At 34.8% G+C, this 14,695-nt stretch overlaps 1 protein-coding gene across 1 annotated transcript in view; it reads right to left on the bottom strand.

Annotated features, from left to right (window-relative positions):
• Positions 1–2,200: 2,200 nt before the first annotated feature.
• LOC134855602 (uncharacterized) overlaps positions 2,201–14,695 on the bottom strand; it is a 14,337-nt gene continuing 1,842 nt past the window's right edge. The window contains exons 3-4 of the mRNA XM_063872138.1: positions 2,781–3,060; positions 2,201–2,503 (exon numbers count right to left, since the gene is read on the bottom strand). Of these exons, the coding sequence (XP_063728208.1) occupies positions 2,261–2,503; positions 2,781–3,060 (523 nt within the window). The 3' untranslated portion in view covers positions 2,201–2,260. The remainder of the gene's footprint in view (positions 2,504–2,780; positions 3,061–14,695) is intronic.

Here is a 14,695-nt window from a genome sequence, read left to right on the forward strand (position 1 = left end):
TGCAATTTTTTGCAAGGGATCTTTCTCTGAGTATATTGTATGAACATAGTCAGCTGACATTTGGAAAAGAGTAAGGAACTCAAGGAAACTGAAAAAAAAACTGACTTGTTTTTTTTTTCAAGTTCTTTCAGTTTTCAGTTTTTGAATTTCGAAGAAAAAAGTAGAAGGCCTTGAAGCTCTTTGAAGTTGAAGAACAACTTATGATGGACATTTTTTTTGTTAAAACTAATACAACTTGAGAAAACTTTTTTTTTGCTGGGAAATCTGATAGTTGTTTTCCATTTTCGAAATTAGAAGTCGATCAAGTTTTTTTATGTCTTTTACAATTTTGCTGTTCGATATTGGAGTGTACCTTCCGTACAACAATGGAAATGCACTGATCTTAAAAAGAAATCAAATTTCAAACTGCAAAAAATCAAAATTGAGCTTGAACAATTTTTAAGATGTTTTTCTGAACAAAAAAATCACCAAGACCTATACTGAGTTCATTACCTTTCATAAAAAATGTTTTCTAATCGCGTCACTGACGAAAAATTTTTTGACAAAGGTTTAAATAACGATTTTTTAAAAACTGTTTAAATTTAAGCAACCATTTTGGATGTTTTTTTTTGAAAGTTTAGAAAATTTTTTTGTCTGCTGGACTATATAGAGGATTGTAGTCATTTTGTAGGGCTCTGAAACAATTTAGTAACCCAGTTTTTGAAACAAATTACGTTAATTTTACAAGAATATAGTTTATTCAGTTTGGATTTTCATTTTTGCGCCTTTTTTGCGTCTTTCTTTATGGTTGCCATTAACAAAAGTTATCAAATCGGGTAATGTATTTTTTTCTCGACTGTCGAATGAAAACACTGTTTCCAACTGCACATATTTGATTGAATTTCAGTGCGTATCTTAATTTTTGAAAAAATTCACTACGAGACCAAACTGTGCACTGAATAGGCGCAGAATTTTGTGTCTGTATGTTCCCGGATTCCAGAGACAAGTCTTTAAAGATGTTCTAAAATTTCAGTGGATTCCGGGTACGAAAACTTGTTACGTAAATTTTGTCGACACATTGATTTAGTGAGGATTCCGCAACGAGTGGATATAAGTAGTTGTTCCAGATTCCGCAACTTTAAGCGGACTTTGCTTACAATTTGCGGATTCCGCTTACAATTTGCGGAATCCGCTTACAACTTGCGGATTCCGCTTACAATTGCGGATTCCCCGACAGCTTCAGTTTACAAAACACATATATTAGTTATTGTTCTGGAATCCGTAAAATAGTTCCGGATTCTACACATTTTGTTGCGGATTCCGCAAATTTGCCTGTTTGGGAAGCGATTTTGAGCAATACATTGTTTCAGCTATTTGTCCGTAGAATCTAAAACAGGGTGGAGATTTAAAAAATAGCAATGTTGCGTATTCCGCGACGAATCTGATATTTTGCCTGTTGCAGAATCCGCTTACAATTTGCTCACATTGTTATGAGAATTTTTCAAGAATATGCAAAAAAGATGAATTTCCTACGTGTAGGTATCAAGGAATGAAGTGAAAACAATTTTTACGGGCGTTTATTGTTTATTGCAGATACCATACTTTGTTGCACGCAGCTCAAGTTTAACTTCGATGAGCTTGAAAAGAAATGTTGATGCCTTGAAAAAAAATTTTGATGTCATGGAAATACTCATAAAATCCATGAAGAGTTCGATGAAACCACCTCATAGAGCTGTTTGGGTAGAGTAAGTTTTCAATTCAATTTTCGTATTATGGAGAAGATAAAGGAGAAGAATTATAATTTGATTATGGGTTGAAGGGAAATCAGTCATGATAAAGGATCTTCTTACCAACTTCTCATTTCATTTTAGTGTTATCTTGGTAAATAACAAATAGATTTTAAATATCAATCGCTATCAAGCCAGAACAAACTTTTTCAGTTTCTCAACACTTCTAAGAGAAGCACTGAATCGTTTAGCCATTTCTGGTCATATAAGTGTTTTGAGCATTTCTGCATTTTAAATTTCCATTTCGGCCCAATTTTGAAACTATTTCTTATAAGTAAAAAATTACTTGTAAGAAATAAAAAAAAATAAAAAAAACTCAAACTTACAGCCTATAGCAGCCATCATATGATCCAGCAAAGCGTGTAAAATTGTTCCTTATCGGAAAGTATGAAATGATTTTAAGCGTTAAATGATTCAAAAATGACTGCCAAAAATGGGGAAATTGTTAAGAAGAACCCTGAAATGATCTTTCAATTGCGTTGCTTCTGGAAAGTTCAATTTCGGATTTTCATTGTCAATCCACGTTTGAAAGCAGCGCGCATGGGTTTCAACAGTAACAGAGTAGGACTTCTGGAGATGACTCCGATTGTATTGACCAGCTGACCGATCGACATGAAGAAAAGGTGTTCGTTCTCGGATTCGGCGCCGACCACCCAGTAGGCGAAGAATACGAAGCCGTTCGTAATCGACCCGAACACTGCATACAGAGCCGAAGTGCCAGTGAGTGCCATAATGACCTAGGACAGATTTTCCCAGTGCAAGTCTCCGATAGCATTTTTTGCATCATTTTTGTATTTTTTTTCTGCGTTTGTATGAAATGCATACTTTATAAAGAATAAATACATGCTCGGGGAGGACATTCTACATTAGATCATTTGGGAGGGGGGGGGGATTGTACTACGTTTGATCTCGAATCTGCTTACTTTACTTTTAAATCCATTGTTTGAAGCGATTAAAATGCTTTTGTTCTCTCGATAGTAGTAAAACTGCAGATCTTTCGCTACAAGTTCTAACCTCTTTATCGTCAGTTGAGCTTTTCGACTTCTTGTTGCGGCCATGAATGATGTACAACAGCGCCAGAGTCGCCACTGACACAATCCCGATCGGCGGAATTCCGAGTACACCGAGGACATTATCGACGAGAAATCCATACTCCTCGGCAGAACAGTGCACGTAAGCGCCATTGTCAACTCGGTTTACCAAAAACGACGTGGGCAGCAGTATGAGCCCAATGATTGAAACTATTAGTGCTAACAGATACCACGCGTTTTTAGTTGTGCCATTCTCTTTGTACCTGAAAAACCAAATTAAATAAACTGTTTTTTCGTTTGTCAAAGATTTAATTGTGTCTTAAAGAAAATCACAGAGCAGCTATCAGTAGGTTTTAACGGGCCTGTCTAAAAATATTCCATTTTTATTGAATTTTCAAAAAATTGAGTCGTTCCGACCGTTTCAAGAAAGTGTTTTTTTTTCTTCCAGGTTTTGCCTGCCTCAAAAAAAACTTGCAAGAAACCCATCTTCGTTTTTGTAAAAAAAAAAGATGAAGTATCAAATGTTGCTATAAGGAAACTTTTCAACAAAACTTTGTTTGATATTACCAGTAAAGACTAAATTGTCATGGTTGTTTCATGGTTTTAATTGTCGTATGTCCTTTCTCTCATCTAACATTCATATGTGTAGCAAAAATTTTGGCTACTATGAAACATAAAAATGGTAGTTTTTTTGTGGCTCTACAATTTAAAAAAAAATTTTTGACCAGGAGCTGATCTAGGAATTTCTCGAAGGTATATATAACCAGTATATTCTGCTCAAAGTTTAAGATTGAATTGTTGTAACTTAGAACCTGAATGTGTTTTATTATATGATAAGTCCTAATTTGATGATTATATTCCAGAATTAACTTCATCGCATTCTAGTTATTTGTTTAACTGACTTTACAAAATAATACCTAAGCACCTAATCTGCAAACCTCAACTAGTTTTCATTACACTTTACTGTATTGATGCATAGACTTTTATACAGTAATTGAAGTGTTCTTTCCTCTTTTTCAGAGGAAAATGGCGTTTAAAAAACAGAAAAGGAGCCGACAGAACTAGGACGAAAACCCGGAACCCAAAAAAATTAAAAATTGTTTTTAAGAGATAATTGCGACTTGAAATGGCCTTGAACTAATTACTACTTAAGTGATAAAACTTTTAATTGAACTTAAAGAAAATCAGAGAGCAGCTATCAGTAAGTTTTAACGGGCCTGTCTAAGAATATTCCATTTTTATTGAATTTTCAAACAATTGAGTCGTTCCGACCACTTCAAGAAAGTTTTTTTTTTCTTCCAGATTTTGCCTGCCTCAAAAAAATTTGGAAGAAGTTCAATTTTTTTTAAGTTCAATTAAAATTTTATCAGGCATTGATCAAGACATAGATAAACATGCCATACAAATTTCAAGCTACTTTCAAGAAAATGATTAAGCCAGAAGATCCTCTAGAAGTGAATATCCTCAATTTGTTTTTGGTATGGAACAGTCCTAGAGCTCGAAATTAGGTATAAACGATTTCGCCTACCTTTTCTACTAAATCGTTTTGTTTGAATAAGAAATCAGACATTTCATCGATGATTCAGTATATTATAAAGCCAAGCTGTGTATTGGATAAGATAGGCGCAAATTTTTGTGTCTATATCTTCCTGGATTCCAGAGACAAACGTTTGATCAAGTTAAAATATTGTTCGAGTGGTCGAAGAAACTTAAAGAGCAAAAGAAGAGCAACGGGTACGTACTTGTTGCGGAACCCGCTTGCAATTCATAAACTACACGGTTTGGCCACCTAATGTAACGTTTTTTTTTGTAATTAGTTCCGGCGACGACAAAAACAGTAAATTTGTTGCATTCACTTATCATGCTTCAAAATATGACGAATCATTTTTATGTTGAGCGTTTTCGTCTCAGTTTTTGGAGTGGGCTCGAAAATGAGCACACAGCAAAACTAAACACCCGGGTTGACCAAAAATTTTTATCTTACAATTTCCATATATGAAAAAGTCTTTTTGTCATACAGTTCCATACTATTCCGTACGTACAGAAAATTGTATGAAAATTTTATGATAAGTACTTTTCCATAAGCCAAAAAATTGATTTGTTTTGTTATATAGTTTCTGAAAACTTTTGGGTTTGTGTTCTTGGTTTACTCAAAACACCAAAGTTTGGACGGTCGTGCATTTACAATGCATAGAAAACCATCTGAATTATCCTAAACCTGTCTTTCACATTCATATAACGAAAGTAACACATTTTTGAATTTTGGCAAAATTTTTCAATGACCATTTTTAAAATTTGAATTTTAAAATTATCAGGCATTGATCAAGACATAGATAAACATGCCATACAAACGAAATACGAGTTTTCAGCGCTTTTGAGAAAAAAAAATTTAAGTAAAAACAATCTGACATAGTGTTTCCAGGACTACGTTGTGCACACAAAAAATTGTTTTTCGAAACTAAAATAACGAAAAAACCTCAAAACAAAAAGCCACAAAATTAGAAAAAATATATAAATACCGACAACAAAATGTGAGAGAACTGGTGCCCCTTCTGTTGACAATGTCTGACAGTTTGCAACAATCGACATCTCGCAAACTTTAATTAAAGCGACAACTCACATTACTCAATAGTGAGGTCGAAACGCAGTTTTGGTAAGTAGCGTCCGCTTGATCCGATGTGCTTAGTAAGGGAATAAGTAAGTGATTATATTAAAGCGGGTATCCTAGGGGCATAGGTGTTTGCCGCTAGTCAAGATTGTAATGAAGAACCTCGATTCAACTTTTTGATGCTAGCACTCTTGGTTTTACGTGTTTTTTTTTAGCTGTGAAATTTAGCTAGTTGTGTTTTTTCGCGAACTGTCGCTTCTACCCCAACGGCAAAAAATTGGCAAATCGAAATTTTGATTTAAAATGGCTAGCAGTTTCATTCGATGATCCAATTGCTAATACAGTTGCGCTAAAAATGTGCTGCTTAGATTTTCAAGAAACTTTTACGGTTCGTCAATGCAATGTTGACCTACTCATCTAGTCGACTGCAAAGAAAACCGTTTTTTCTTCTCTTCCTGCAATTTTTCTATTATAATCTAGTTGTTTCTTGTTGTTTTTGTGTTGTTTATTGAAAATTTTTTCTATTGTTTTCCAATCTTGATGACCATAAAACGTCTTCTTAGATGAACGAAAGATATTGGAAGTTTGCAGAAAAACAAATCATCTCCGATTTGATTAACAAAACTCTCCAAATAAGTCCTCTTTTGCATACTTTTTACAGAGTATGTTGTGATTGTTCTTATTCATTTATCTTTTCTAATTAACTTGTCTTACATGAACTTAGTTTATAGAAAGTGACCTCCTTCGGAGTGATCGAGCTTCAGTGTTATTGTGTCTTATTTAGAGATAACACAAGTTTCAGTTGAATTCTAATTCTTAACTTTTACTCTTTGTAAGTTAGATTAGATAAAGTTTTAGTTTTTTTTATTATAGCGCAGTCACATTAAACGAATCTAGCATGAGGGGAGTATCCCCATTCTGGCAATCGCATACTAACGATGCACCAACCCCGTGGAAAGTTTGGAGGGCTATGTTCCCATTGGCTTTACTAGCCAAAGAGAGTATCGATATAGACAATGTTTTAAACTCACTCGAATTCCTGAAACCGGAGATCTTACAATTGGACGAAGAGCCTCAGAACGATCCGACGACGGCTAAAACGGAACGTTTAGCAAGGAACTCAGAAGAAAGAAGCAGATTCAACAACTTCGAGAACACCCGAATCAAGTTGGAAACAAAAACATTTAAGGAAATGCGGATGGAAGAAGCTGACAAGAAGATTTGCTCTATGCAATACCTAGCACCTGGTAGTGAGGGTAGGAGAACTTTATCACAAAAGTTTTCTAAAGTCAAAATCCTACGGATAAACTTCCTTAAATTTGGGATTTCCTAAGCCAAGCTTTTATTAGAAAACCCAACGAAGCATTCAAACGTCATAAGCTACTTAATAGACGGCAGGGAGATAGAGAAACTTTGGAACAGTTCTGAGGCGCTCTAGCAGAAATGGCGAAGAAATTCGATGCATCCAGCGGAGAGAGAAATGGATTCGCGACATTTTTATCAACAACATCAAAACCTACGAAATCCAGAGGAAATTTTTGACCAAAAAATTCTCCCCAGAAGAATTAAATGTCCCCTTATTTGATGAGAAGATAATCTCTAACCATTTGAAAAGGATAAATAATTTTAAATCCTCTGACCCTCTAAATAATAATGCTGTAAAAACCATCCGAATTTTAACAAACGAGAACCAACTTTAGCAGTTGACAGAGGAAGGTCATGTATGAAATTCGAAGTAAAAATTTTAAAGGGACATCTTGCGATCTGTCCGGCGAATGTCGCGAGTTTTACAACTTGTAATTTTAAAGGACATTTCACGCAAAATTGTTAATCTCGAAAAAACGTAAAAATTGTAAAAAAAAAATAGCGAAATTGTAGATACAGAATTTAGATACCTGATTGTCTCTAGATTACCAGATTGTAGATACCTGTTGTAAATATCCATGTACATCACGAATACTGCGGTGTAATTAATGCATGGTCGGAAACAGGACAAAGCGATAACGACGATCCTTCGGTATTAAACGTGACTACGATATTCGACAACGATAGAAAAGAATTGGAGAAACTACTTTACATTGGATTGAGAAAGGAAAACTTCGTAAAACAAATTGTACAGGTGGATTCAGCAAGCCTAGTTCCAGTAAGTTTTTTGAAAAAAATTATTACTCAAACTTAAACAAGGCGATCCATATTTGCAAATTAACGCAGTCGATCAAGCTACGAAAGGCCTTTACTGTGGCTTTACGAATTACCCGATAAAGATTGTGTGACAAGTCATTGTACCAAAAAGATCCAACGGATGAACGTACGACACTACAGCTTTCTTTATAACCGATGCGCGCGAACGAAACATCCTTGGAATTGACAATCTAGCACACTTCGGAATAGAAGTCGCACAAAAAACCTTTCCTCACTACAAGAACAGCTTTAAAAATAAGTCGTTTATAAATTCCGTCGGATTAAATAGAAAACATTTTCAAGAACTTCCACAAAACGTTTTAACAGAGTCGGTGAAAAAACTCAAGATTACTCACTGTCATGACTTACTGAAACCCATAAAATTAAAAGGGCGTAGGGTTCCGCTACATTGACTTCCAGCAGTAAGCAAAGAGCTTGACAGCCTAATTTCCGAAGGACACACTAAAAAGCTAGAATCACGCAATGAAGATAGATTTATCAGCGCAATAGTAACTGCCTGCAGCAAAGATAAAGCTCGCAATGGACTCAAAAAATTTGAGCAAATAAATATTCAAAAACTAATACCAGATGCCAATCATACACGAACTTGTAGTTAGCGTTGTATCTCAACTCTCAAAAAAACCCGACGGAGAAGTCTGGTTAAGAAATTTAGACCTTAAGAATGCTAACAACCAGTTTAATAAGACGGTTCCACGAGCGAAGAGTGTAATTTCAGCATCATTGGAGGAAATAGAACTGGCACATATCCGTTTTCAACGGGATTTTACGGACTGGGCAATCTGCCAAAAGGTTTTCAAAGTGTATTGGACTCAACCATTGGATATATTCCTTTAACTAACGTCTTCCTTGAAGACATATTAATTTCTTCCAGAGGAAGCTTTAGAGAACATAAAGAAATCGTTGAAAAGATTTTAACTACACTCCACACTAATATTTTCGCGGTAATTGGCTAAAAAGCAATTTTTTTTAAAAAACAAATTGAAAGTATAGATATCAAAATATCCAAAACAAGATTAATTATTATGGAAGATAAAAGCTTAGCAAAAAAATCTATCCCAATCACTCGGAACTTGAAGGAGTTGCACTTATTTTTTGGATCAACTAATCAATTCATTAATTTCGTTCTGAACCTTGCATCATACGGAGGCCATTTGAGACGGTTTTTATACAAGAAATTGACATTCAACTGCTCAGGCGAAAATACCATAGCTTTTGAGAAAAACATATCGGAAAATGTTAAATTAATCGAAAATACACACTTCGACATGAAACTGAAAACAAGAGTAAAACCGGACGCATCACAAAGCGGCCTCGGAGCAATGCTCGAACAACTACATTTGAAGGACTGAAGATCGGTTTTCTTCGCTAGCCGATTCTTAAACCCACACGAAGCTAAAATTTTAACGAGCTTCTCGTTGTTGTTTGGGCTGTAGAACGCTACAAAAAACTTACTTATACGGTTCGAAATTCGAAATCATAACTGACCATAAAGCATTTTTTTCAGCATTATCTTGTAACTACGGAAATAAAACCTATAATAGTCGTTTAACAAGATGGGTAGACAGACTTGTACCGTTTAATTTTAATTTCTCGATAAAACACTTAGCGGTTCAAAGTATGGGCTTCACGGAATTGATTTCTAGAACTTCAATTGAAGTACCAATTGCTCCCTCAACTTAAAATGAAGAAATGGTTGAAGCAATTTTTCGTAAGATTAAATCAATTTCAAATCCGTCGGATATTCAGTTGTTAGACAACTTAAAGCCTCACTCAATTTTGATTGGAAAAATCTCGGAAATTTCCAATGACATAAAACTACGTAATAAAATTTGTCGTAGCAATTCTAAATTTTGTTAGGTCCAGATTGAAAATTTGCAATTTTGATCTTTTCCGTTCCGAAATTTGTACCTCTAAATGTAATCCCCTGGGTTATTCTAAAATTAATTGTTCTAAAATTACCAACTCAATTTTTTTTTTCTTTTTTTAGTTTTTTTTAATATCTTTATCCCAATTTTCTTAATTCTCCCATGGAACCTAATCTTGAAAATAATGTAAAGGTAAATTAAAGATCCGGTATTGATGTAAACTTTACTGAAGAGAAAACTTCTTCGGATCATTCATCATTAGTAGAAAAAATACTGAGAAATTCAAAAATTACCAGAAAAGGCATTGGAATTGAACAACTTCTTTATTAGCAAAATGATCGCTTGGCTTACAGAAAAGGATAGCATTTTATACTCCATGGTTTGAACTCTAGAAAAGAATTGGGAGATTAAACCACTAAATTGGGCAATTACTTCATTCTTTTTTACAAAGACTTAGATTCCGCTAACGGATTAATATATTTGGACAACAAATTATGTTTACCATTTGTCCTGAGAACAGCCGCCATGAAATTTCTTCATAAAACCCATCTCGAACAATTCGAAATGAAATTTTTTTTCGGAGTACCTCTGGTAGCCACATATTAACAGAATGTTTTACTTCCAAGGAAAAAAACTGCTCGCACTGTAAATAATGCATGTAGAAACCTTAAACCGCCAATTCCTGAAAAAAAGTTATATCAGCTTCCCGATCTCAATTTTGTTATTGTCGTCACCACTCGTCACCACTGTTAAATCAGTTTAAAAACAATGCCTTCGGAACTTCCAAAACCTACACTTACGGACTCAGTCTCCCGAAGTTTGAAACTCACGGAGCACGAAAATCGAAATCAAATTTCAATCCATTTGAAAAACATTTCAACAGAACACCAAACACCCTATATGCAAGTTTGATAAATCTAAATAGTAGTAACATTTTAGACAACGGAAAATCAAGAAACAGGGCAACGAGTTGGGCGTCGGATGATATAGTAGAAGACTAATACCTGCATACTCTTTTGGAAAACCAAAATCGAGACACCAGATGCGACTCTGAACCGAGCCTTCCGCCAACCAAAACTCTCTCAGCGACATACCCAAAGAGATTACTGCAACTTCATAACCCCCTAAAGAAATTAACTTTTTCCGAAAGGATTTTAATCGAAGAAGCAGGGAGCTTTATTATAGATCTTTGGGAGATAAAACAATACATCCGCTGGCGGGAAGATCTTAAGGAAAACAGATAAAGCCATAAAGGATAGTTGTTCGAAACAGCCAACAACTTTCAAAGGTAGTGTCACTGTCCCTGATTTTAATATTTTATGCAAAACAGGTTCAAAAAGAGAAAAGCGTACCCTACACCAAGACAAGAAGTGGCCATCACTCGATCGGACACTCTAACAAGATAACAATTATCATCTAACAATCGAGACAACCAAAAAACCCATCCCAAAAGAAGACAAGATTCCAACCGCAACAAAAAAACGGAGGAAATTTTCACCAGATTACTTAGCCGAAGATGATGTTTCAAATTAAACTCTGATACCTCCTACTTAAGCGATTATGAATGGACCGTAGGCGGTTTATCATGTAGAAATGTATGCATCGAAAGATTCATTAACTACCTAGATAATCGTGAACAATATCGTATTTGGGAATAAATTCCTTCGGATAATCAAATTAAACCCAAATATGGAGTTTTTGATTGGAAACCCCACAGAGCATTGGCTGATTGCATTTACGTCTAACCATAGGACGTTAGCAGTTTTGTGTTGAAACAATTTAATCAAGTCTCACCACATTGAATTCTATTTTAATAATTTTTAATCCTTCTTGAGTAAACCTTGTATCCGTAGTTTATAAACTACCTTTGTGCTATCTAGTTATTTGTGATTTTCGTAATTTTTTTCTCTTCGTGAAGGAGAAGGGGGAAAGGATCACCCATTTTGTATGCACTTAGTTCAAATTTTTTCCAGTGTTGTGATTGTTTTTATTCAATAATCTTTTTTAATTAAGTGGTTTTATATGAATTTGGTTTTAACGCTTCTGTCCTCTTTCGGAGTGAGCGAGCGTCAGTGTTATTGTATCTTAGTTAGAAATAACACACAATTTAAATGAACTCTAATTTTACTTTTTTTTTTCATTTTAAGTTAGATTAGATAGAGTTAGATAGTACATTTTATTAGAGTAGTTGAAACGATTTCAAAAAAGTTTTGCTGCACGAAGTCTTTTTCTTTTTGAGCATTCATGTCAGAATATTTCAAAATTTTCTATTTGTCTTTACAAATTAGTTTTAAAAATAGTTTAGGTCTGTCATTTAACGTTTTTTTAGAGTGATTTTTTAAAAAAGTTTGTTTATCACAAACAACGGTTTTTTTCTTCTGTTGCTTGAGGAATTTAGAATGGGTTTCAGAAGTTTGCTTTATTCTGTTGCATGAAGACTGCGATATCTAAAATCGACCCGTGTTTTAATTTTTGTGACTAAGAGTTAAAAAAAGATTTTTGACGAACCTTCACTAAAAATATCAGATGTCGAATAAAGTATCGTAATGAAGCCAAATCAGATTTCAATTTTGAGATTTTTTTGTTTTTTTTTGCACAAATTATTCGGTATTGTGATCAAAGCGATCTGTGCTTATTGCAATTCAATATTCTATCGTTTGCTTATATTGCATGGTTTCCTAAGATAGAAAAAAACTAAATCTTTATTTTAGGGCATTTTTGGCCATTTATTCAGATCTAGCAGAGATGTTTTGTAGTGCAAAAAGGTATCTGTAAATAGTGGCAATGGGTTAAATCCTAAACTTAAATATTTTCAATTAAAAGTTGAGGATCTAAGCTAGGCTCTCACTAAAAATTTTTTCCCATAAAAAGAACACAAAATTAGCATCTGAGAATTTTTTCATTTTCAAGTAAAATAAACTTATGTGAGAGCCCATAGCTTAGATTTGTTTAGCAAAAAGTTTTTTTTTAAGTAAGCGTTGGAAAGAATAATTTCAAACTCAAAGTTTGAAGATGTTTCTGAAATTTCATTCTGAAATTTTTCGGCTCGAAAAAACCTCTCTGACACGCCTTGATTAAAGGGCCGAAAGACACCCTCAAAATTGTTTCACAATTTTAATCTGGTATAATCTAAAAATAATTTCATCCATCCTATGCCAAAACTGTCAAAAAAGATCTCTTAACCTCTTTGATGTTTACTTTCTAACTTTGAGTTAGATAGATACCTGCCAAAAGCACATCCGCTTTTGGCACAACTTATTTTTAGTCAGTGTATGTTTTATGAAATCAATTCTCAATTGAACTTCCTAACTCAATCTATCTTTTATCTAGCTGAGTTAGCTTAAGGGAGCTCTTTTAATGTAACCTTAGTTCAAAAGTCTACTAGTTAGTTTAGTAGAGAACCATCATCTTAACAAGTCTTTAACTAATTCTAGCTAAAGTTCACCCGTATCTTCATCGTCTAATACCCCTTTTATTTGGATCAAACTAATTTTTTAACATGGCACAGTCAAACGAGTCGAACCTACGAGGTCTAGAGTTCTTGTGGAACAACACATCAAGTTAGAACCATCAAGGTTGGGAAAATGGGCTGAAAAAATTCAGCTGACAATCTGTGCTAAAAGTTCTGTCCAAATCGAAGATGTCATTACCCCACCGTTGATACCCAAAATAACTTACCTTATCCCAGAAACATCGGAGCCTTCCAACGATCAAACCTGTCGGGCGGAAAAAGAGGAAAAAAATAAACAAGCACTATAAGACTACAACGAAGAAGTGCAAAGGAGGAAAGTGGAAGACATTGCAAAATTTAACGGCCTACAAATAAGCGACATTTATAAGAAGTTAAAATCTTAAAGAAGGAAAAAAATGCTTCCAACAAAAAGACATTGGGAAAAAAATACTTGGTTTAAATTATGCAGAACTCTGGGAATTATTGAAAACCACGATCACGATAACTACAAATCTGACTGATGAAAACACAAGTTTTTTGGTGGAAGACACAAAGATCATGAGTCACTAAAAACTTTTCGTGAAGTCCTCTCAGAGCTGGTGAACAAACTATGAGATGGGCGACCCAGAGTCTGAACTAGTCAGAGATATTCTAATAACCAATATGATGAATGTGGAAATCCAAAAACAGTTGTGCAATGAATATCTGACTCCAAAAAATGGTTTAGTTTATGCATATTTCATGAGAAAGGCACAAAAACACATCAACAATACATTAAACTTTCTATATATAGTTCTTCACAAAAACCACATTATGTAAAAGCGAGCCAAATTTAAATATTGTAGAAAGTATTAAATACAGAAACTGCGGCCAGCAATTCAAGAAGGGACACCTTACATCTTGTCCGGCAAGAGAAAGAAACTGTTAGATCTGGGGTTTTAAAGTTCACCACGATAAACCTTGCAGAAGTTCAGCCTGAGCACAAACGAACGTGGTAGAGCAAAATCCTAAATTACTCGAACAAGAAATCCACTGAAATAGCGTGCAAGACAACTTCGAGTTCAAAGTAGATTGAGAAGATTTTATAGTCGCAGCTAAAGATAATGATAACTAAGTGAACGCTTTTAAAGACAGAACTGAAGGGGGAGCTATAACAGTATTTTCCCACGGAGGACTCGAACTGAAGAAGACATTAATGACATCAATGGGTAGCTTTAATCCATACCTAACTGAAATAAATATTGACTCATCCAGTCCAGTATTCTTTATAAAAAAGGATTTACTTCACCAACTCAAGACAAGAGACAGATATCTAAAAATTGAAGCAGTCGATGAGATCACGAAAAAAACCTATCAAGGTTTTTGGAAGCACGATTATTATCATCGGAAAAGTCATAATGAGGATACAATCAAAGGGATGGGATGGCACATATCAACAACTGTTTATCACCAAAGTGTTAGAAAGAAATTTACTCGACAATGACATACTACCGAGCTTGGGGATGAAGGTCTCACAGAAACAGGCACCACCCACAGTATCAGACACACCGATCATCCCGAGAAAAACACCCTTCGGAAGAGAAGTAAATCAGATAAAAATTGAGTGTGACAACCAGCTCTGCCAACTTCCCTGTTTAACATTTGTGTCATGACACCCAGCCCTGCCAACTTTCCCACTTTAACATAAGGGAAAAAATTCAAGTGCTGTGGCAGACGAAGTGACTGGGATGCGCCGGACGATATAGAGGATGGGAACCTGGACGACGACTCCT

The sequence above is a fragment of the Symsagittifera roscoffensis genome, chromosome 10 (assembly GCF_963678635.1).
Source record: "Symsagittifera roscoffensis chromosome 10, txSymRosc1.1, whole genome shotgun sequence".
In the NCBI taxonomy this organism is placed as follows: Eukaryota; Metazoa; Xenacoelomorpha; order Acoela; family Convolutidae; genus Symsagittifera; species Symsagittifera roscoffensis.